This window comes from Salvelinus alpinus, chromosome 2 (genome assembly GCF_045679555.1).
Source record: "Salvelinus alpinus chromosome 2, SLU_Salpinus.1, whole genome shotgun sequence".
Lineage (NCBI taxonomy): Eukaryota > Metazoa > Chordata > Actinopteri > Salmoniformes > Salmonidae > Salvelinus > Salvelinus alpinus.
This window is the reverse complement of record NC_092087.1, coordinates 19,944,168-19,969,714: the sequence shown is the minus strand read 5'-3', so window position 1 is coordinate 19,969,714 and position 25,547 is coordinate 19,944,168. Positions and strand designations below refer to the sequence as shown.

Sequence of the window (25,547 nt, the reverse complement as noted above, 5' to 3'; positions counted from 1 at the left end):
GTGGGGTGGAGTGACGTGTGGGGTGGTCTGGAGTGACGTGGGGTGTGGTGGAGTGGAGTAACATTTGGGGTGGAGTGGAGAGACATGTGAGGTGGAGTGGTGTGACATGAGCGGTGGAGTGTAGTGACATTTGGGGTTGTGTGGAGTGACATGTCAGATGGAGTGGTGTGACGTGGGGTGGGGTGATTTGACATGTAAGGTGGAGTGGAGTGGTGTGATGTGGGGTTATGTGAGGTGGAGTGACGTGAGGTGTGGTGTAGTGACATGTGGGGTGGTGTGGAGTGACATGTTGGGTGGGGTGGAGTTACATGTCGGGTCGGGTGGAGTGACATGTGGGGTGGAGTGACATGTCGGGTTGGGTGGAGTGACATGTGGGGTGGGGTGGAGTGGAGTTACATGTGGGGTGGGGTGGAGTGGAGTGACGTGTGGTGTGGGGTGGAGTGACGTGTGGGGTGGTGTGGTGTGCGGTGGAGTGATGTGTGGGGTGGTGTGGTGTGCGGTGGAGTGACGTGTGGAGTAGGATGGGGTGGAATGACGTGTGGTGTGGTGTGGAGTGACGTGTTGTGTGGTGTGGGGTGGAGTGACGTGTTGAGTGGGGTGGAGTGTAGAGTGACGTGTGGAATGGTGTGACGTGTGGTGTGGTGTGGAGTGACGTGTTGAGTGATGTGTGGAGTAGGATGGGGTGGAATGACGTGTGGTGTGGTGTGGAGTGATGTGTGGGGTGGGGTAGAGTGACTTGTGGTGTGCGGTGGAGTGACGTGTGGAGTGGTGTGACGTGTAGATTGATGTGTGGAGTGGGATGGGGTGACGTGTTGGGTGGTGTGGGATGGAGTGACGTGTTGAGTGGGGTGGAGTGTAGAGTGACGTGTGGAGTGGTGTGGCGTGTGGTGTGGTGTGGAGTGATGTGTTGGGTGGTGTGGGATGGAGTGGCGTGTTGAGTGGGGTGGAGTGTAGAGTGACGTGTGGAGTGGTGTGGCGTGTGGTGTGGTGTGGAGTGACGTGTTGAGTGGGTGGAGTGTGGTGTGGTGTGGAGTGACGTGTTGAGTGGGGTGGAGTGTAGAGTGACGTGTTGGGTGGTGTGAGGTGGAGTGACGTGTTGAGTGGGGTGGAGTGTAGAGTGACGTGTGGAGTGGTGTGGCGTGTGGTGTGGTGTGGAGTGATGTGTGGGGTGGGGTGGGGTAGAGTGACGTGTGGTGTTGTGTGGAGTGACGTGTTGGGTGGTGTGGGATGGAGTGACGTGTTGAGTGGGGTGGAGTGTAGAGTGACGTGTGGAGTGGTGTGGCGTGTGGTGTGGTGTGGAGTGACGTGTTGAGTGGGGTGGAGTGTAGAGTGACGTGTGGTGTGGCGTGTGGTGTGGTGTGGAGTGACGTGTTGGGTGGTGTGGGATGGAGTGACGTGTTGAGTGGGGTGGAGTGTAGAGTGACGTGTGGAGTGGTGTGGTGTGGAGTGACGTGTTGAGTGGGGTGGAGTGTGGTGTGGTGTGGAGTGACGTGTTGAGTGGGGTGGAGTGTAGAGTGACGTGTTGGGTGGTGTGGGGTGGAGTGACGTGTTGAGTGGGGTGGAGTGTAGAGTGACGTGTGGAGTGGTGTGGCGTGTGGTGTGGAGTGATGTGTGGGGTGGGGTGGGGTAGAGTGACTTGTGGGGTTGTGTGGGGTGGAGTGACGTGTGGGGTGGTGTGACGTGTAGAGTGACTTGTGTAGTGGGGTGGGTGGAGTGACGTGTGGAGTGGGGTGAAGTGGTGTCGTGTGACGTTGTGGGGTGGGGCGGGGTGGGACATGTAATGAAATATACAAAATAAATACCGTACTAAAGAGCATTGCTTTAATGGTAAAAAATGAATTGTAAAATGTGAAAAACCAGACAAAATATCCATTCTTAGATCTTGTGATTCTAGTATTATTTGACAAGAAACTGAGTAATATTAGTGCAGAATCGTGGGAGGTCAAAGCTTGTCCATTTGCAGCTCTGAGGGACAGCTAGGGAAGTTCATTGGGGGTATTTGAGGTCTTGAGTATTTTGTGTTGTGAAACGTAGGCCTACTGCTAAACATTATTGTTTCGCTTTTAATCATCAAGACAACATTCCTCTCCTTGCCGGAGGGGACACAGGTCAAGAACAGTCAGTCAGTGTCAAACATACACTCTGGTGCAAACCAAATAAAGCCACAAATGATCCCTTCTCTTGCAGTGAGTCCAAGGACTAAACGATGCAGGCTTGGGGGTTTGCTTCATTAATAAAGTGACTCACTTCTGCTCTAAGACCTGTGCTCTGTATTAATTTTGTTTTATTACAAATAGCTTACGTAAAATGTGGGCTTGAAGTCCTGCTTTTCAACTGATTGACTTGGGTTCTGTCTATGTTCACAAAGAAAGCGTGGACTGTCTTTCATTTGTCTTGGATTGGATTTTAGAATTGACATTAATCGTGTGAAATAGCTCATTTAGACACACTTAAGTGGAGTAAGTTATTAGCCTGCATAAAAATCAATCATAATATGTTTTATTGCTTATGATGACTAATGTTTTATCCATCCAATATTAAACCAGTGATAACATATCGCTGTTACTTTACTAGTGCAGGAAACTTTTGAGCTGCACTTAAACATCTAAAGAGGCTTTTACTCACAGCATGCAAGAGCTATTCTACTTTATGTGTCACAGTTGACTATGCCATATTTTAACAACATATTCATAACCACAATATATGCTTGTACCTGTGCAGAAACACTTAAGCCTGAATATTCAGAGCAGTACTAAAAGTCACAATTGTTTAGTTTGATGGTGGGAACGCATCCACTCAACTTATTTTTCAAACAGTTCAAGTTGTAATGGTTCAGCTCATCCTTGGATCGCTCAGCTTGCACAACAAGTATAATGATACCCCTTGCTGCTGCTCTAAGACCATGTTTTCAGCACAGACGCATTAGAGGAAATGTAAGCATTTAAGAAGGGAATGTCACTCACAAGGTTATTGCCTCTGTCAACTGCTTGCTGTGCATTTACATGATGCTGACCAAGCTACGAAACACAATCTACCACAAAACCAGTGCGGGCTGCCATTTTCAGGCACACTCACCACCGGGAATAACCGGAGGGATATCAGAGAATCTAGTCATTGAAATCTCCCTACATTACTAATGATTTCAGTGCAGCACACATTAGCTTCAATCCAAGAGCAACCTAAATCAAAATCTGTAATAAAGATAACTAGACTCACATATCTGAAGTATTTATAAGCTAATGGTTGGCTGACTTCCCTTCTAAATCATAGCTGAACGCGTACGTTATTTTACAGTTTTTGTGGGTTTTGGAATGAGCATACACTATGAATCATTTTCGCTGTCTGGTTAACTGTCTGGCTTGGATGTTATAGTATCTCTACTGCAAACATGACCAGCCCAATGTTTTTCTCTCTCCTCCAAATCAATACCGATTAATTCTATCAGTATCCTGTTTGAATGACTTGAGAGAGAGAGACTGAAGATTTGGTTAAACCTTCATGTTAAATGGCTGCTAATGTCAGTTCCACACTGACTTGTGGAATTATATTGTAAATAGATGGAATCCATTACCTGTATTGTGGGGAGGGTTTCCCCTCTGCCTCACATGTAATGGTGGCTTCCTGGTCAGGGGAGTTGTTGGGGAGAATGAGGTCACTGGGCTCTGTCCTCCATCTTGGCCCTTGGAACAGGACATCTTGTGCATGAGCTGGAGAACATAAGAAACACAGGCTGTGATACTCAGGCGTTAAACAATTGGCTTTCGTCAATGTGTGACATTTCAGTCATCTAACATCTAAGGATAACAAATTAGTCTGAACAAACAGGTAGAGGGTGAAAACTTGCGAATCCTGACACGCCAGCACTCGCCAACAGAGGTGACAAAAATTGATAACACATTTGAAAACCATGTCTTTGATTACAAGATGGTAATACACTGTACAAGAGCGACGGGGCCATTAAAATATTTGATTTTGACGAGAGATAAAGGAAACCATTATTTTATGAAATAGTATGCTACTAACCCCAATAATTCTAATAGTTTATCCATGAAAAACCTTCTTGTTGGCAGAACTAATTCAATGTTGGCACTACAAAAAGCATCTGAGCAGTGCAAAAACCATGGAGACTTCATGTGCCGTTGAAACGTCAGTCACATGCTTGCAGCCGTGTGAATCCATTTGGAAGCAAGACGATTTATGATAACCAACAAATCTCTCCCGCTTTGTGTTACATCTCTGTGCAAACCTCAAAATATTATGGACGTTTTTATTGGTAGCCTAAGACCTTATGTTTCGGATACTTGTGTTGATTGTTGAGACCCTTAATGCCTACACATTCGATTCGTTGTTGGAATGCTGCATCAATCAGAAGAGTGCAGTCCATCAAAAGTGGCCAATCAATAACTCAACACTTTCAACTTTTTGGCCATCCGATTTCGATGTCTCCAAACACTGCTGCATCAATCTCTCCTATAGGACAGTATACTTATTGAAGAACATTGGATTCCCAGTGTGCAGCGGCCCTTCCTTCTTAAAATGTAAGGAACGGTTTCAACATGATTTAGACATGTAATACCTAGTGAGGTTGATTTATCTCAATATCCTCTGGACTTTTTCACATACAACCCTATTGCCTGCAGTGCTGCCTTCCCCAGGAACCATTTTACTGAGTCCCATAGATATTAAAGTCACATGCTAATTTGATGGGTATATTAGCTATGCTGATTTAGTCTACACCACCTTCCTTTGAGAAATAGGTGTGAATTACCTATAAGCTATGTCAAAACAATTAAAATGACATACATTGGGATTTGCAATATCATTTGCACACGCTAAAACAATTCAACCTCCTATTTGTTACAGCGCTTTGATATTTATTTTATGTAATAAATAGCACGATAAAAGTTGAATATATTATTATTAATTATAATTATTATTTGTTGTGGTTGTCTTTCAGTGGAAAAAGAGAAAGAGAGAGTGAGAGAGAGAGATTTTCCTCCCAATCCCAGTTGACCACAAGGTCAGTGTGGCAAGTGGTTTGGGATGAAATACAGGCGTAGTTCCATCCCAAGGATTCTGATAAGGATCTCTGACATCTCTTACACAGGAATAGGAATGGAATCCCAGATGTCCCTGGAGGTGCAAATACAGTAGGCTGCCCAAGGGATGGCTGAAGGGCAACAGGGGAAGTAGCCTAGCGTAAATGAAACTGCATTTTAATCAATTTAACCTTGTCTGTATAAAATATAATATGGTTGGTTGCAAATACTAAGCTTGGAATCTGCCTGCCATCCAAAGTAATGCAATACAGAATCTGTAGAATTGTGTAGTCAGTGCATAGAATGGTTCATTTTAGTTCATAGCGTGGGGTCAAGCTGAATCCGGAGAATGCATATAGCACTTTAAGATGATGTAGGCAACACCATAAGCATGAGATCTCTTACATTTCCATATGAGACCAAATAGACAACATAGGGCACACACATCAGTGTCATACTGTCAACATCAAACTATCTGTGCTCTATTGAGCGGTATTGCAGTAAACTTGCCAAAAAGGTATGCCAGTTTCTCATTAGTAACAAAAAGAGCAATAAGACCTACTTACATTTTGCAAGTAACAACGTTAATATAAACATGAATCATCCCACTGATGGAAAATCATACAGGATTAGGAACTTGTAGAATGATAACTGTAAATACCTCTTCCTGAGTAAAACGTGTAGTAGAACATCTTACCGGCAAGGCAACCAATGATTGATAGCAGCAGAAGTCGTTTCCATAGTAACATCATCTTCAGTTGCCAAGGACAAATACGACTCTCATCCAATTGCTTGTGAATGGAATGTTCTCCCTTGATTACGAGAATCTTAATCTAAGGGGAAAGTAATTATAGAAATAATTAAAATAAGACATTTTGAACCAAATATGACAAGCATTCAACAACAGAACATGATTCCAGTATTGCAAAAGTTGCACTATTCATGTTCTTTATTCTTCAATAGTTTTTAGAAGACTTGAAGTAAAAAACAAACAGTGAAAGCAGTGTAAATTAAATCCACTCACTAAGGACAACACATGCACATTACAACATTACTGTATGCAATGGTTGATTAATTACATTATTAATTATACTGTATGCCCTTTGATGACTAAATGTAATGTAAAATACAAGTGTTGACAAATTGTGGGTAAGTAAGAAAGGACATATATATACTGTATATAAAAAAAGGAAATAGGCACGCATCACATTTCAATACCAGGTATAGATGCATAGCCAGCCATCATATGTGACACTTTAAAATGTTCTCCATAATACCTGGTCTAGACAAACTCTTAGAAAGATAATACGTATCAAACTTGGAAAAAGTGTGGATATGATTCAGCTGCAATGAATCAAAGCTTAAAAAAACAGTACCTATTCTATGGAACTACTGTATATCTTGGACAAAGTGATGGAATAGTGACACAAATAATTGCTAAGTGGGCTTGTTTTTTCATGACTAAACCATCTCAGTGCATTTCTTGTGAATCTGAGCAACAAGCACAAATCTGCTAAACATCACAGGAAAGAGGGGGTTGGAAATGATTGACCTCAAAATTGACTTTCCTCAGCCTATTAATAGAAACTGGCAGACACCATACAGTTAGCAGATACTAATATATAGCCTACTATGCGGCACATACTGTAGCTGGTACAGCATACAACGAGATAAACTTAGGTGGTCATTCAACCTACGCATTTGTGAATAAATACTGTAGATAAATGTTCCTTTCAAAACACTACCGATCTTCCGTATCTCCTTTGACTAGCAGAAAAAAGGTTTATTCTCTCAATATGCATCCCATTTTTGCAGAGGTGGGATATTGTTTGTTATTATTTTTTAATGTAACAATAAGTTTATAGATTTTTCTTTAACAAAACATATATAAGCAGAAATATTACATGAAAAAAAATTATAGCAAAAACCACATCAAAAGTTAACAGAAACAAAACATTTACATAAATAAATGATAAAACAACTAAGACAAAACAAAAGTGTTACAGAAGCATAAAACCACCAAAATTACATTTTACAGTGGTCTGATCCAATAGGATAGAACAAATTTGGGACAGATTTCAGATGAAACACAGCGCCACAAGCCAATCGGATATCTCTCACCACAACCCCACATGCACAAAACCAAAACCTAACAGAACCCCTTCTGTCCACTTTACAAAAATACGATCTCAACCAATTGTAATGGTAAGGGTAGAATTTCAGCTCTATACAATATGCTAGAGTCTGGCTCAATCGAATCCTCTGCGCACAAACTGAACTCTTGGAAGGAATAGTACACTACCCAGAGTTCCCTTCATTAGCCAATATTTCACACACATCGCTCTGCTCAACAAAATCCAAAAATGGTACCCAAATCTCTTCAAAAGTGTCTTGTTTACCCTTAACTTCTTGCGACTACAGGGGGTGCTGTTCCGAATTAGCATTTTGTCGTCTCCAAATTAAACTGCCTAGTACTCAATTCTTGCTCGTACAATATGCATATTATTAATTATATTGGATAGAAAACACCTTCTAGTTTCATACAACGTTGAAATTATGTCTGTGGGTGACCCAGAAAAATTTCTACAGCGAAATCCATGACAGACAGTGAAAGGTCTGAGAGCGAAGCTCTGGTTTCAGATCAGTTTTTAAGGTCTCTGTCTATCCTATGGCACGACACGAACTGCACCCGCCTTCCCCTGGATGTCAGTAACCAATGAGAAGTGGAATGGGCCTTCTAGGTAGCTCTCAGAGGTTATAAAACACCAAGGAGTGAGAGTAGCCCCCCTTTCGACGCAAGCCCTTACGCAGGATGGGACCTCCGGACGCCATTTTCACAGGCTCGGTTATCAACTTGAAATGTATCCGTCTGTAATTTAATTCGATATAGGACTTAGAAACATCATAAGGTAGTTAATTTAAACCGTTTTATAGCAATTTATATCCGTTTAGTGCGATTCTGAGGAATTTCTTTGTCGTGCACTTTCTAGCTTTGGGAACGTTTCGCGGTCTCGGTCGTTGTTAGTGGACATTTCGAAGGACAGAGGACATCTATCGACCAAAAGACGTTTATAACATAGAAAGGATACATTGCCCAAGAATATGATGGAAGATCAGCTCAAAGTAAGCAATATTTAATATGATAAACCGTGTTTCTGTCGAAATATTTTAAACGCATACATCGCCATTTTGTTTTGTATAGCTTCACTTGGCCAACCCTGTATTGAAAAGTAAGGATAATTTTAAAAATGTAAATCAGCGGTTGCATTAAGAACTAATTTGTCTTTCGATTCCTGTCAACCCTGTATTTTTTAGTCAAGTATATGATTAGCTTTTAATTAAACTAGATCACTCTGATAGATGACGTCAGACATATTGAGGCTTGATTTCCTAGTATTTTCATTGTGTAACCACGGTTTTGTATGGCTAAATATGCACCTTTTCGAACAAACTGTATATGTATGTTGTAAAATGATGTTACAGGAGTGTCATCGGAAGAATTCTGAGAAGGTTAGTGAAAAAATTAATATCTTTTGGCGGTGATTACGTTATAGCGCTCTTTGGCTGGAATCGATGCTCTGGTAACGTTTTCACATGTAGTATGCTAACTTATCGATTTATTGTGTTTTCGCTGTAAAACGCTTAGAAAATCTGAAATATTGTCTGGAATCACAAGATCTGGGTCTTTCCATTGCTATGCTTTGTCTATTCTTATGAAATGTTTTATGATGAGTAAATTGGTCATACACGTTGCTCTATCTAGTAATTCTAGTCGATTTGCGATGGTCGGTGCAATTGTAAACTGTGATTTCTACCTGAAATATGCACTTTTTTCTAACAAAAACTATCCTATACCATGAATATGTTATCAGACTGTCATCTGAAGAGGTTTTTTCTTGGTTAGTGGATATCAATATCTTAGTTGAGCCGAATTGGTGATAGCACCTGAAGGAGTAAGAAACTGATGGAGTTAGAATAGTGGTGTATTTTGCTAACGTGTTTAGCTAATAGATTTACATATTTTGTCTTCCCTGTAAAACATTTTAAAAATCTGAAATGGTGGCTTTATTCACAAGATCTGTATCTTTCATCTGGTGTCTTGGACTTGTGATTTAATGATATTTAGATGCTACTATCTACTTCTGAAGCTATGCTATCTATGCTAATCAGTGTGTGGGGGGTGGGGGGTGATCCCGGATACGGGGTTGAGGTTCGGTAAAGGTTAACCGTATGTGTTATCTTTTCCATTGTTAGGCAAGACGACATTTCCCTAAGCCATTGGGCAATACTAGGCCTGTTCACACTTTTCCAGGCAAGAGCTATCAAGCGTTTTGCTTGCAACAACGTATTTAACTTAGCAGGGGTTACATATGTTCACGTCAAACAATTGTACTGCAATAGTTTTAGCTGAGTATTCACAGTTTGTGTCTGAGCCTTAGTACATATACTACTCCATTCGTCCAAGTCTATGTCCTTCCGAATATCTTCCTTCCAAGAGTTCAGTTTGTGCGCAGAGGATTTGGTTGAGCCAGACTCTAGCATATTGTGTAGAGCTGAAATTCTACCCTTACCATTACAATGGGTTGAGATCGTATTTTCTAAAGTGGACAGAATGTTAGGTTTTGGTTTTGGACAGCTGTGAGGAAGCTCCTTTGCTGTAAATATTTAAAAAAATGTTTTCTAGGAATGTCACATTTTGCTATGAGTACTTCAAGTGACATAAAAATGCCTTCTTTATACAGGTCTCAAACTTTACTTAAACACTTGCTGGACCATAGTTGGAAACCTGGATCAGCTCTCCCAGGAGAGAAACTGTGGTTTCACCAGATAGGACTAAAACGTGACAAAGAATTCACCAAGGAACTGCTACACCTCATACCAAACGTTGATCGTATTAAAAACAAAGGGATTATTTGTTAGCTTTTTTAGTGTCTTGATATCAGCTGAGTAAATGTAGAGGTTAAGGGGTAATTTGGGTACAACTGAAGACATTTCAATCTCCATCCATGAAGGGAGAGACTCAGAGGTAAAATAGTACATAGCATTGCGAAGCTGAGCTGCCCAGTAGTACCACTGGATATTAGGCAAATGGAGCCCCCCTCTGTCATACGGTAGGTACAATAAGGACAAGCGAACACTGGGACGTCTGTTATTCCAGATAAATATAGTAAACATCTTTTTAATCCTTGTAAAGAGGGATGGTGGCGGTGGCAAGGGAATGTTCTGAAATAGATACAACAGTTTCGGGAGGACATTCATAGTTAGTTGAGAATATGCGGTCAATCTTTGGCACAATACGAATGCAGAGATATGTAAAGCATTCCATTTCATTAAAAAAAGAAGCCAGAGGTGTAGGTCTACATCTTTCCTCCTCCTTTAGCATCATAATTGAGGATTTTGCATGATTTATTTTGTATCCCGAGAACAACCCAAACTCTTTGATTAGTCCCAGAAGTGCGGGTATGGAATTGCACAAGTCTGTAAGAAACAAAATTACATCATCTGCATAAAGGGCAATTCGATGTTCCATCTGATCTATTCTGATACCTGAAACATTGGGGTGGGACCTAACAGCTATGGCGAGAGGCTCAATGGCTAGGATAAACAGGAGAGGAGAAAGAGGGCAGCCCTGCCTAGAAGCCCTGCAGATGTCAAAAGGTTTAGATACCGTATTAGTAGTAAGGATCTCTGCAGTGGGATTTGTATATAGTATCTTTATCCATTTACAAAAGCTCTCACCACAACCAAAACGAATGAACACTTCAAAGAGGTAGGGCCACTCAACCCTGTCGAAGGCCTTCTCTGCCTCCAACGACAGGATCGCAGTGTCTGGCAACCCAATTCTAGCATGTAGAACATTTAGCACTCTCCTAACATTATGAAATCCTTCACAACCTTGAATAAAGCCATTTTGGTCTCTACCCACCACATCCGGGAGAAAACCCTCCAACCTCCTCGCAAGTGCTTTACAAACAACCTTAGTGTCAGAATTCAAAAGCGAAATAGCACGATAGGAATTTTTTATTTATTTATTTTTTTCACCTTTTTTTAACAAGGTAGGTAAGTTGAGAACAAGTTCTCATTTACAACTGCGACTGGCCAAGATAAAGCAAAGCAGTTCGACACATACAACAACACAGAGTTACACATGGCGTAAACAAACATACAGTCAATAATACATTAGAAAAACAAGTCTAAATACAATGTGTGCAAATGAGATAAGATAAGGGAGGTAAGGCAATAAATAGACCATGGTGGCGAAGTAATTACAATATAGCAATTAAACATTGGAATGGTAGATGTGCAGTAGATGTATGTGCAAAGTAGAAATACTAGGGTGCAAAGGAGCAAGATAAATAAATAGATACAGTAGGGGATGAGGTAGTTGGTTGGGCTATTTACAGATGGGCTATGTACAGGTGTAGTGATCTGTGAGCTGCTCTGACAGCTGGTGCTTAAAGCTAGTGAGGGAGATAAGTGTCTCCAGTTTCAGTGATTTTTGTAGTTCGTTCCAGTCATTGGCAGCAGAGAACTGGAAGGAGAGGCGGCCAAAGGAGTAATTGGCTTTCGGGGTGACCAGTGAGATATACCTGCTGGAGCGCATGCTACGGGTGGGTGCTGCTATGGTGACCAGCGAGCTGAGATAAGGGGGGACTTTACCTAGCAGAGACTTGTAGATGAACTGGAGCCAGTGGGTTTGGCGACGAGTATGAAGCGAGGGCCAGTCAACGAGAGCGTACAGGTCGCAGTGGTAGGTAGTATATGGGGCTTTGGTGCCAAAACGGACGGCACTATGATAGACTGCTTCCAATTTGTTGAGTAGAGTGTTGGAGGCTATTTTGTAAATGACATCGCCGAAGTCGAGGATCGGTAGGATGGTCAGCTTTTACGAGGGTATGTTTGGCAGCATGAGTGAAGTATGCTTTGTTTGCGAAATAGGAAGCCAATTCTAGATTTAATTTTGGTCTGGAGATGATTGATGTGAGTCTGGAAGGAGAGTTTACAGTCTAACCAGACACCTAGGTATACACCTAGGTATATTCTAAGTCAGAACCGTCCAGAGTAGTGATGCTGGACGGGCGGGCAGGTGCGGGCAACGATCGGTTGAATAGCATGCATTTAGTTTTACTTGCATTTAAGAGCAGTTGGAGGCCACGGAAGGACAGTTGTATGGCATTGAAGCTCGTCTGAAGGTTAGTTAACACAGTGTCCAAAGAGGGGCCAGAAGTATACAGAATGGTGTCGTCTGCATAGAGGTGGATCAGAGACTCACCAGCAGCAAGAGCGGCATCATTGATGTATACAGAGAAGAGAGTCGGCCCAAGAATTGAACCCTGTGGAACCTCCATAGAGACTGCCCGGACAACAGGCCCTCCGATTTGACACACTGAACTCTATCAGAGAAGTAGTTGGTGAACCAGGCGAGGCAATCATTTGAGAAACCAAGGCTGTTGAGTCTGCCGATAAGGATGTGGTGATTGACAGAGTATGCGGCTTTCCAGGTTTTAGGAGCAGATTGATCAGAGCTCCTCTCAAAGAAGGGGGCAGGAGACCATTTTCATAAGATTCCTAAAACATATCCAGGAGGAGAGTGCACAGTTTGTTTTTAAATCTCTTGTAGATGTCTGGGCCAGATGCCCTCCCCACCCTCATACTATCAATTGCATTGGAAATTTCCTACACAGTCAGCTCAGCATTAAGAATATCCTTAGATTCATCGGAAATATTGGGAAACTCCTATCTAAAAAGCTAGCCTGGGTATCAGTTTCAGGAGGATACTCTGATGCATATCATTTTTCATAAAAGGATTTAAAGGTATTATCTGCCGAGGGTCTACCGTCACAGCTCCCCCTGCATCCTGAATTGATTGCTCTCTCTGTTTGCTGCTGTTTGATTCGCCAGGCCAACAGCTTCCCAGCTTTTTCACCCTGGTCATAATAAGATTGGTTTAGTCTCAATAAGCTTGATGCAGCTCTAGCCGCAGAAATGATGTTATATTGAGCCCTAAACAAGAGCAACTCCTTGTGTGCACCTGTGGAGTTAGTGAGGAAAGTTTCTCTCTCCTGAGTTTTAATTTTGGTTTCAAGTCATTTCATTTTTTGACGAGTATTTTTTGACTTGGAGCTGGTGAAATGTATAATTTGACCTCTTATGAAAGCTTAAAAGGCTTCCCATCTAGTACAAGTTGAAGTCTGTTTTGTATTAAATTGAAAAGTATAGGTCAATTTGCTGTCCAATGTATTCTGTAAAACTTGTATCTTGCAGCCATTTAGGTTGGAAGCGCCATTTAGGTCGGTCACCTACTAAATTAGAATTGGAATATATAACAATGCTATCATAAAAGCAATTTTCAATTGTAGAGCGTAATGCTGCTGAGATCAAACAAGTGTCGATTCGGGAATAGATATGGTGAGTGCTAGAGTAACAGGAGTATTCCACATCATCTGGTTTAATTTCTCTCCAAATCTCTATTAAATTTAAATCCTTCATAAAGCGTAATGTGGGAGTAGTTCGAACCTGAGGTGCGATCTTTAACAGGATGCAAAGTGCAATTAAAGTCTCCTGCAATAATATAATTACCTGGAAGTGTGGAAAGGTTTAAAAACAAATCATTAAAGAATTCAGAGTCATCTTCGTTGGGAACAGAGTGATCTTCGCGAACTGCTCGGACAGCAAGGTACCCCGTATAATAACATATCTGCCGGCGGGATCACAAATTGTTTGCAATATCTGATATGGATAAGAATAATAACTCCCCTTGCATGGGAACTAAATTAGGCTGCAATGATTTGCCCAGACCACCCAGGCATATCTTAGGAATGTCGCCAGATAATAGATGCGATACTTGCAAAAATATGATCTTCGCCTGAAGTTGTTTTGATCTACTTATTACCTGTTTTATTTTGCCGATTTTATTTAATCCCATACAATTCCAGGATGAAAATTTTACCTTAACACCATGAGTCATCGAATTTACCAGGTACACTTGAAATAGAACATTTCCCCATAAGAGCACATTGGATCAGCCTAATATACCAATAGACCTCTGTTACCACCATAAACAAAAACACAAAGGACGCTTTAAAGCATGTCATTGTACAAAAACACATGCCTAACAATCAAGCACGAACATGTGATTGAACCCTCTTACCTCAGTCTCTAACAGACATCCCCCTCCCCCTCTCAGTCACACTCCGTATAAGGTGCTCAAAAGATCCACACACAGGTGAGTAACGTTGTCCACTGCAGACAGTACATTTTCGAATTTGATAGAGAATTCAGCATTCATATCTTTGATGGCCTTGAGGATATCTTTGGAGCTAATGGCACTGCACGTGTTTGTCGCCTCAGTCCTGCTTCCACCACTAGCACATGAAGCTAGCACGACACCTTCGTCCTCAGACTCTAAACTTTCACTTATTAAGTCTGCCTTTTTGGTATGACTTTTCTTTGTCGGCAATGTGGGTTTTCGAAGCTAATAAACTATTACTGCCTTTCCTGGTACATTAAGCTTAAGGGTGAACTTATTTCAGGATGGATTTCAAATTTGTAGCGGAGCTGAAAAAGATACGACTGATCAGCTCTGCGCCATACCGGAAGCCCCTTGCTTGTCATTTTACCTTATAATCCATCCATGCTCTGATGAGGGTCTTGAGACAGAAATCTTAGCCTAATTAAATTAAATGTGTGCATTAGTCCTGAGTGTGTGGATATTTATGCCATTACCTTATAATCCATTGAAATGATACAGTATATTACATGAAATCACTCCTAAATTATTCAATTTTTTTTTTAGGGTTACTTACTAAGGTCTTCAATATTCCCTTTCAAAAGCTTTCAAACCTGGTTTCACAGGTAGAAGCTAGAGAGAAGTTTTTCCATTGAGCCTATGCCATGCTCGCAAAGTCTGAACTGAGCATCAATACAGGACTAAGATCAAGACGTACTACACCGGCTCTGACGCTCGTCAGATGTGGCAGGGCCTGCAAACCTTTACAGACCACAAAGGGGAGCACAGCTGAGAGCTGCCCAGTAACACGAGCCTACCGGACGAGCTAAACTACTTATATGCTCACTTCGAGGCAAATAACACTGAAACATGCATGGGAGTACCAGCTGTACCGGAAGACTGTTTGATCACGCTCTCCGCAGCCGATGTGAGTAAGACCTTTAGACAGGTCAACATTCACAAGGCCGCAGGGCCAGACGGATTACCAGGACGTGTCCTGCGAGCATGCCCAGACCAACTAGCAAGTGTCTAGAGTCTCTCACTGTCCGAGTCTGTAATACCAACATGTTTTAATTAGACCACCATAGTGCCTGTGCCCAAGAACACTAAAGTAACCTGCCTAAATGACTACCAACCCGTAGCACTCACGTCTGTAGCCATGAAGTGCTTTGAAAGGCTGGTCATGGCTCATATCAACACCATCAACACCATCATCCCAGAAACCCTAGACCCACTCCAATTTGCATACCGCCCAAACAGATCCACAGATGATGCAGTCTCTATTGCACTCCACACTGCTCTTTCCCACCTGAACAAAATGAATACCTATGTGAGAATGCTATTCATTGACTACAGCTCAGCGTTCAACACCATAGTGCCCTCAAAGCTCATCAATAAGCTAAGGACCCTGGGACTAAACACCTCCCTCTGCAATTGGATCCTGGACTTCCTGATGGGCCGCACCCAGGTGGTAAGGGTGGGTAACAACACATCCGCCACGCTGATCCTCAACACTGGGGCCCCTCAGGGGTGCGTGCTCAGCCCCCTCCTGTAATCCCTGTTCACTCATGACTGCATGGCCAGGCACGACTCCAACACCACCATTACATTTGCCAATGACACAACAGTGGTAGGCCTGATCACCGACAACAACAAGACAGCCTTTAGGGAGGAGGTCAGAGACCTGGCAGTGTGGTGCCAGGACAACAACCTCTCCCTCAACGTGATCAAGAAAAAATAGATGATTGTGGACTACAGCAAAAAGAGGACCGAGCACACCCCCGTTCTCATCGACAGGGCTACAGTGGACCAGGTCAAGAGCTTCAAGTTCCTTGGTGTCCACATCACCAACAAACTAACATGGTCCAAGCACACAATGACAATCATGATACGGGCACGACAAAACCTATTCCCCTCAGGAGACTGAAAACACTTGGCATGGGTCCTCAGATCCTCAAAAGGTTCGACAGCTGCACCATCAAGAGCATCCTGACTGGTTGCATCACTGCCTGGTACGGCAACTGCTCGGCCTCCGACCGCAAGGCACTACAGAGGGTAGTGCGAACGGCCCAGTACATCACTGGGGCCAAGCTTCCTGCCATCCAGGACCTCTATACCAGGTGGTGTCAGAGGATGGCCCTAAAAATTGTCAAAGACTCCAGCCACCCTAGTCATAGACTGTTCTCTCTGCTACCTCACGGCAAACGGTACCGGAGCGCCAAGTGTAGGTCCAAGAGGCTTCTAAACAGCTTCTACCCCAAAGCCATAAGACTCCTGAACATCTAGTCAAATTGCTACCCAGACTATTCGCATTGCCTCCCCCCCCCCCTCCCCTCTCCACACCACTGCCACTCCTGTTGTCATCTATGCATAGTCACTTTAATTAACTCTACCTACATGTACATACTACCTCAACTAACCGGTGCCCTTGCACATTGACTTTGTACCGGCACCCCCCAGTATATATTGTTATTTTACTGCTGCTCTTTAATTACTTGTTACTTTTATCTCTTATACGTATTTTTTGAAACTGCACTGTCGGTTATGGGCTCGTAAGTAAGCATTTCACTGTAAGGTCTACACCGGTTGTATTCGGCGCATGTGACTAATAACATTTGTTTTGATTTGATTTGAATTCACAATGCATCATACACAATATTGTCTGACAAGTAATCTAATGGGCATTTAAAACATTTCTGATCTGGAACTGGTGCCTATTTTTCTACAATTCCAATTCAAACATTATTCCAATGGTAAAAGCTTTCTTTCCTAAAGTTTTGACCGACAATACATCCCTGTTACCACAGGTAACTGATATGCCTCTCAGGATTAAGCATCCTATCCCTTCTCCACATTCTTAGAACGTGACACTTTTGTGGATTAACCCAATAGGGTACTACTATCTTTTGCATTCTTAATATAGCAGTAACATGGCATATAAAGCTATGGTTTCATCGTCTTAAAATGTTTTACAAACCAAGACAGAATTGTGTGTGCAGTTTGAAGGGAGCAGTATAGGCCTAGCAGTTATTGTATATCTATTGTTATGAGTCACATTTTGCAAGAAGCACCATCCTCCTGAAGCCACCTACACTGTCGCCTAGAACACACTCTTCAGGGGGGTGATCTCATTTGGTTATAGATTACATAATCTTCCGGCCAGTGCTGGTTTAGCACCATGGTCCTAGTGCCAGTAATTGTTCCTCATCTGCTGTAATTACGGGGCACAGTGTGTCTCAGAGTGGATTTCCTGGTGTCTTTCAAGTTTTAGGGGGCATTTTGCCACTGTAAATCGTGTCACATTGGATTACACGCTTTCAGATCGTACTGGGTAGAGATGTGTGCCACATTCCTCAGTTTGTCTGGTTTGCTCTGCTCCATCCCAGTCATCCCATCCTATCCTTCCCGGTCTAATGCAGGGACCCATGGAGGACAGACTGTACCTCTAGTATTTTCACGATGAGCTCTTTATTTTGACAACCTCAGTGGAGACCAGAGTATGTGAGCGGAGTTGAGCTGTTGGAAATCCCGCTCATTGCTCATGGAACAGTGCTTGGGCTCCATGTCCCTTCCTACCGCTCTGCTAAAAACCGCTCCATGCTCACAGGAAAAACAACTCGCGCTCCAAATTCACTCCATTCATTAAAATCCCAATTTAACCAACACCCATCTATTTTTGTGACTACCTGGATCTACGAATAGTTTTAAGTATTGAAACCAAACCATATGGATTTGAATGAAATGCATTTGAATAAACATGAAAAGGTGAATTTAAGAAGCGCACATAATTTCAAATAGGTTACATGTCATATTAAACAGCATATAAACACTCTAAATAGGTCAGGAGCCGGACAAGGAGCCTAAGAAGGGGAAAAAATGAATTATTTAGGCTCAATTATTTCAATTATTTCAAGGCTATAGCCTACAAAGAAATAAATGTGAAGTATTTATAATTGCGACACAATAGGCTGTTTAACGCGCAGCATTTAAACAACATTTCATTGTATTAAATCATTATAGTCTATAAATTGTGCATATAGTCTGTGACTTACTTAGAATTAAACGAAAAATGACTTATTAGTGACTTTGAATTCATTTTTAGAATTCATTTTTAGAAACACGAGTTTGGCCAGTCTGTGGCTTCAGGCTCATGCATGGTGCCTGGAGAGCCGGTCAGCAGCGGAGAATATCCTCTCCACATTTAGCCACTGGGGATGCTAAACACCCTTTTGGCCACTCTTTCCAGGCTGAGCAGAGAGGTAGGCCTAAATGGTTTTCGCTCACATACTCTGGTGGAGACATTGCTTGACATGTTGGATCCCCTGCTTGTGGGAGAAATCAAGTTGGGCAGTCAACATGTCAAGCAAAATATCTCCACTGAGTTCATCAAAAATGAAGAGCTCATACTGCAAATACAACACATTAAAGACACCTGCTCTTTCCATGACAGGTAGAACCAGGTGAAAGCTATGACCACTTATTAACGCTACTTGTTTTAAAACATAATTTAAAAAAAAATGTATTTAACCTTTATTTAACTAGGCAAGTCAGTTAAGAACAAATTATTATTTACAATGACGGCCTACACAGGCCAAACCCGGACGACATTGGGCTAATTGTGCGCCGCGCTATGGGACTCCCAATCACGGGCCGGTTGTCATACAGCCTGGATTCAAACCAGGGTGTCTGTAGTGACACTTCATGCACTGAGATGCAGTGCCATAGACCGCTGCGCCACTCGGGAGGCCCAAGTGAATCCATTTCAATCAGTGTAGATGAAGGGCAGGAGACGGGTTAAGAAGCATTTTTAAGCTTCGAGACAATTGAGAAATCGATTGTGTATGGGTGCCATTCAGAGGGTCAAGACAACAAATGTAAGTGCCTTTGAACGGGGTATGGTAGTAGGTGCCAGGCGCACCAGTTTGTGTCAAGAACTGCAACGCTGCTGGGCTTTTCACGCTCAACAGTTTCCTGTGTCTATCAAGAATGGTCCACCACCAAAAGGACATCTAGCCAACTTGACACAACTGTGGGAAGCAGTGGAGTCAACATGGGCATTGGCACATCTGTAAGAAGCATTGGAGTCAACATGGGCCAGCATCCTTGTGGAACGCTTTCGACACCTTGTAGTGTCCATGCTCTGATGAATTAAGGCTGTTCTGAGTGCAAAAGGGGGGGTGCAACTCAATTAGGAAGGTGTCCTTAATGTTTTGTACACTCAGTGTAGGTATGCATTATAATTACAGTCTGTCTTCTATTTGGCCATGTACTGTAATGGTAAGGATGGCTGGATATCATTATGCACTGGCGGAGGTGAAGTGAAATTATGAATACGAGATTGCTCTGCCAAATGTAATGAGGCATCACAGTTTCACCTTCACAATAGCTAAGCCTAATGAAAGTCAATGGCTAAACGTATCCCAGAGTAAATTAGATGACTTCTTGGTTAGAGGGGCTGTTGTTTGGCGCATAAATGATAGGAGAGGTGGTTAAAGGCATTCGTTTTCCCCTGAGGGGATGCATAATTCCAAAGAATCTAATAATGGCGGGAGTAAAGGAGAGAGGTTCCATCACAACATGAGAGAGAGGGTGAGCTGTTTTCTGATGCAACAAGACCTATGGCAAACAAAGCTGGACCAGCATGTACTGTAGTGTACACCTCAAAAGGAGACACTGTTACACAGTTCGATTAGAAAAACAGATCATAGGTAGGCTATTCCCTGTATGACAAGACAGCCTCATCTAAAACCTCATTCATAATGAAGAATGTCTCTTTTTAGAACAGGATACATATAATTGTGCTGTAATCATATAATTGTGCTGTAATAATTGTGCTGTATTATTGCACTCCGTTGGAAAATCTCTAAGGCCAGCATCGACCAGAGACATGATTTCAGTTCCACCATGCGCTGTGATTTACCCAAGAAAGATAATGAGCTCATCGTCATCTGAGTGTGCCTCACTGTTTAGTTTATCCAGCGATCCGGCTACTGAGTAGACTTCATTTCACATGGGCCAATGAGGATGAATAAATGTTGCATTGCACATGGTTAGGATATCAAAGTTGGGTATTAAAGAATGGAACAAGGGCATTGAAAGAAGTCTTTGAGATTGTTACACAATGATGGTCTAAATGCACTGAGCTGAGTAACTGAATGGTGTTTGTCCAAGACCATTTCAATGTAGTGACTTGGAATATATTTTGTAACCTCTTACTTTACTGCCTCCCTTGCTCTCCTTAAAACTTTGTATCATTTCCATCCAATGAAAGAATGGTTTTACATAATCATATGAATGCCTCTCCTGAGATGTCTCTGTCTGCTGTTTTAAGTGCGGCTGCCATGGAAGCTCATCACATAATGCAGAACACTGAGACGCTCCATAAAGATGACTGATTGACATGTCGTTAGATACATGCGCGCATAAGATAGCATAGCATATGATTACAACAAAATGCACAGATCACATCAATGAGTAATACAGACCGAGCCCAAAAAGAGGCGAATGTTATTGCGTTTCTCACTTCTGTCACTCAGAGAAACATTATAGTGATGTTGAGTCACAATTGTATAGTACAGTATAGTATAACAGATAAATGGTTAACTGAAAACGAGAAAGTAACGCCAAACCTCAAAATTGAAAATTATTTGTAAAGATTAAGGTTTTTAATCAACAATCTTGCATTTGAAGACAATCAATATGTCACAAATGTAATCCATTAAACTACATTTTAAGTAGCAAGATATTTTCAGGGGAAGAAATTAAATGTTTTCACACAATAAGTGAGAGAGTTTGTTTAACACCCCAATAACAGCTGTGCACAAAGGGTGGGGTGATTGATAGTTATCTGGTCGAAATTTTTTTGCCATAGAAGGAAGGTTCTTATAACTGTGAAAAACAAAATAATTCCTGGAAGGCCACACTGTTCAAAAGACAACAAACAGTATAATCCAGTCATTCCCTCGGATGTTAACAAAGGGTCCAATGCATTGGTGAACCCAGAAGCTGCTGCAAACCATGGGGCCAGGCAGAAGAGTAAATGCACTTAAAGAGGCAGTCTGGGATCTTAAGCACTTACAAATGTGTAACATATCGTACGAATTGCAACGACATAACATATCATATGGATGGACAAATGACGTAGTACACAACTATGCCACGACCTGTTTTGGCTCGTGAGCACTGCTTTCAAAACTACTGGCTGAAACTATACAAAACCTCTGTAGCATCACTTTAACAGACAGTGAGACAGGGAGCAGTGATCCGTTCCACAACCCCATCACTGTGGTCGCATATCTCCAGACCCCCATCCCAATAGCCATAGATACATCACTGGGTTGGAGGTGTGGGATGTGTGGAATGAAGAGAGGTTAGAGGGAAAGATTATCTCTAGACTAGAGCTAGATCTCTGTGCATCCATGTACAGCACTATATTCGAAACAGAAATGCACTTACTGTAAGAAGATTGCCACTCGGATGTTCTTCAGAAGGGATTTAAAAACCAATTGAGCTCAAATAAAAGGGACACAACCCTTTCCTCTGTAGTAATAGATGTCAGGGGTATATTGCAGTGTTCAGGAATAACCATAGGCGCTTATGATGTTTTCACCTCTCATTTGGCTGTTCTTGTTAGCCACAAAATGAGATGAGCAAAGCATGCTAGAGAAATCTATAAATAAACATGAATAGAGGAGAGGGATCAAAATCCCCCATGAATAGCTCATACTTTGAAGATGTGTATTGGCTGAGCATGTGCGATTCTGCTGCAGCTGGTGTTATATCTTTTTTAAGGGGTCCACAATATGGTCAAAACAGAAGAGCTAGAGTTTTGAGACATTCATATATGTATTTAGCTAGAGGAAATAGAACAAACGTGACACGGTTTTGGTCACAAAGGTCCCCCAGAGGGCAGCCTGTAGGCAATCATTCCACACAGTCAGAGGAGACAAAGTACTTATCAGGAAAAATACAATAAAAAATACAATGCCAGCAACATAATTAAAAGCATAACAACATAATTAAAAGCATAACAACATAATTAAAAGCATAATTGAATTATGTGTTGGATGACTAATCACAGTTTAATATGGAAAATATTGTGTTCAAAAGAGACACAAGGTGCATCTGACTATGTGGAGAAAGGGGGCTCTGTTGCAACCAACCTCAGCATTATAGCCTATCTGCAGTCAAGAGCTATGAAGACCACTCTACCTTCCCTGGCCGCACTGCACAAAGTAAAGCAGCCCCTTGTGCCCTAGATGAGCTAACTGAGCTGCCTGAGCACCAAGACAAATCTCAGTAGCCTGGAGCAGCCATTCACAGCTCATGGTGGAGTAGCCTACTATATCAGCATTATGCATGAAATGATCATGCACAACCATTATATATCCCGTCTGATGGTGCCCCCTTACACACTTCAATATATATTTTTTTAACATGAAATAGCTTTTTCTACAATTCAGAAGACAGGAAGTGTAATAAATTATTGAATCAGGGTGTTGTTTCTGTGTCACCTTTGCCACTGCCCATAAGTGAAAATGTGAAGCATGAAAAAGATTGCCACTCTTCAAAGGGATTTCAAAACCAATTGAGCTCAAATAAAATGGACACAATCCTTTCCTCTGTAGTAATAGATGTCAGGGGTATATTGCAGTGTTCAGGAATAATTCAGCAACGTAGGTGTTTTTAATGTTTTTACCTCTCATTTGGCTGTTCTTGCTCGCCACAAAACCAACCATAACAACGGACAGTGTGATCTACGTTGCAGTTGCCATAACATTGTTAACTATAAAAGAATTCGGATATTTCTCACTGCCTTTTCATTTATTGAAAAAATGAAAAATAAACTTCCCAGCATTTCGAAAAATACTAGTAGTCTATAGCCTATGAGGAGGGATTGTGGAATTCATAGACACTCATACTGACATGCAATGTATCCACTATTATGAGAAACATTTAAAGTAGCCTTTTGACATATGTAGAAGCTTATCAAGTCAACTAATAAATACTTACTGAGTTGTTAAACAGAATGTTTTTTCCTCTTCATGAAATTGTATGATCAGAGAAATGAGCAGGACATAAGTGGTGGTATTTATCGAGTGTCTCTATGTCCTTTAAAAAAATATATACATTTTCGTAGCAGCTTTGGCTCTCTCATTCAGAATCCCATCGAGCGGTTGCGCGTAAAGGCTGGTCCACAGAATCCCAGTCCGTGCACACTACACTCGTAAAAAAACCGCATATGCCTCTCTCCTCTTGGTTTGGTGGAGATGCTCCTCGATGTAATCCCGGGGCACCCTAACTATTAGCTCAGCAGTGACAGAGCTACAACTCCGACGTCGCCTTCTCACTCACAGGTGCTTTGGTTTAGTCTTTCAACAACTAAGACACTCCAAAAATGCTGCCAGTCTGGAGGAATACTGTGACAGAGTGATCTCCGAGTCGAGATGTATTAACATTCTGCGCATCCCCGGGCTTCAGCGGTTGTGCAGAGGTGGTGAAGCGTTCACTGATGACACGTGAAAACGCGTGCAAATGAAATGCAGCACCGGCCAGGCTCTCAATACACGCCCTGCATGCTCTAATTTCCACATTCAAAGCCAAATAGATGGGGTTTTTTTTATTACATGGCACACGGTCATTTATATGGGTTGCCCATTTGGAATTAGTCACAGCCATCCAAATGGAGGGAGTTACAGCTGTAGTTTAATTTCACGACTGTCAGGGTAATTTGTGTAATACCTCATGGTAATTGCATAGTGAATGTTATGAGCATATCGTCCTGAGATGATTATTCAATTAAGACCAGTATTCAAAGTCAACAGACCAATTCAAATGTATTCCACTGTAGGGCTGGTGCATCTAGTTATATCTACTACATCTATTTAGCTCTTGGCCTAAATGTAATATCCTACAGAAAATGTATCACAAATTGTGTTGAAAGCTCAATGTTTTATAAAGCTGTAGGCTAGGCTTCTAACCTAGCCTACATGCAACCAATAAACAGGACTTCTTCATTAAATAGTACACGCAAAACACCAGTCTCAACGTCAACAGAGAAGAGGTGACACCGGGAGTTGCAAAGTTGCAAAGAAAAAGCCCTATCTCAGACTGGCCAATAAAAATTAAAGATTAAAATGGGCAAAAGAACACAGACACTGGAAAGAGGAACTCTGCCTAGAAGGCCAGCATCCTGGAGTCGCCTCTTCACTGTTCACGTTGAGACTGGTGTTTTGTCGGTACTATTTAATGAAGCTGTCAGTTGAGGACTTGTGAGGTGTCTGTTTTTCAAACCAGACACTCTAATGTACTTGTGCTCTTGCTCAGTTGTGCACTGGGGCCTCCCACTCCTCTTTCTATTCTGCTTAGAGCCAGTTTGCACTGTTCTGTGAAGGGAGCAGTACACAACGTTGTACGAGATCTTCAGTTTCTTGGCAATTTCTCGCATGGAAAAGCCTTCATTTCTCAGAACAAGAATAGACTGCTGAGTTTCAGAAGATAGTTATTTGTTTCTGGCCATTTTGAGCCTATAATCAAACCCACAAATGCTGATACTCCAGATACTCAACTAGTCTAAAGAAGGCCAGTTTTATTGCTTCTTTAATAATCAGGACAACAGTTTTCAGCTGTGCTAACATTATTGCAAAAGGGGTTTCTAATGATCAATTAGCCTTTTAAAATTATAAACTTGGATTAGCTAACACAACGTGCCATTGGAACACATGAGTGATTGTTGCTGACAATGGGCCTCTGTACGCCTATGTAGATATTCCAATAAAAATCAGCCGTTTCCAGCTACAATAGTCATTTACAATTTTATCAATGTCTACACTGTATTTCTGATCTATTTTATTTTAATGGACAAAAATTGTGCTTTTCTTTCAAAAACAAGGACTTTTCTAAGTGACTCCAAACTTTTTAACAGTAGTGTATGTGTGCGCATTTTATATGTGTGTGGGTGTATGTAGTGTATGTGTGTGTTGTGGTGTCAGTGTACATATGTGTGAGTGTGTGGGCAGAGTCAAGTGTATGTGCATAGAGTCAGTGCATAAATGGGTCAATGCAGGTAGTCCGGGTAGCCATTTGATGAGCTATTTAGCAGTCTTTTTTAGAAGGTTTATGGCTTGGGGGTAGATGCTGTTCAGGGTACTGTTGGTTCCAGACTTGGTGCATTGTTCCACCTGCCTTGCGGTAGCAGAGAGAACAGTCTATGGGTTGGGTGGTTGGAGTCTTGGAAAAATGTTTGGGCCTTCTTCTGACATCACTTGGTATAGAGGTCA

The 25,547-nt window shown here is 41.9% G+C and overlaps 1 protein-coding gene across 2 annotated transcripts in view; it reads right to left on the bottom strand.

Annotated features, from left to right (window-relative positions):
• Positions 1-23,774, bottom strand: part of LOC139556059 (contactin-3-like) — a 96,042-nt gene extending 72,268 nt beyond the window's left edge. The window contains exons 1-3 of one of the 2 annotated variants that reach the window (XM_071369561.1): positions 23,281-23,774; positions 5,737-5,872; positions 3,572-3,707 (exon numbers count right to left, since the gene is read on the bottom strand). In XM_071369561.1, coding sequence (XP_071225662.1) covers positions 3,572-3,707; positions 5,737-5,791 — 191 coding nt within the window. In that variant the 5' untranslated portion in view covers positions 5,792-5,872; positions 23,281-23,774. The remainder of the gene's footprint in view (positions 1-3,571; positions 3,708-5,736; positions 5,873-23,280) is intronic. The other variant, XM_071369550.1, reaches the window with a different exon arrangement.
• Positions 23,775-25,547: the final 1,773 nt, after the last annotated feature.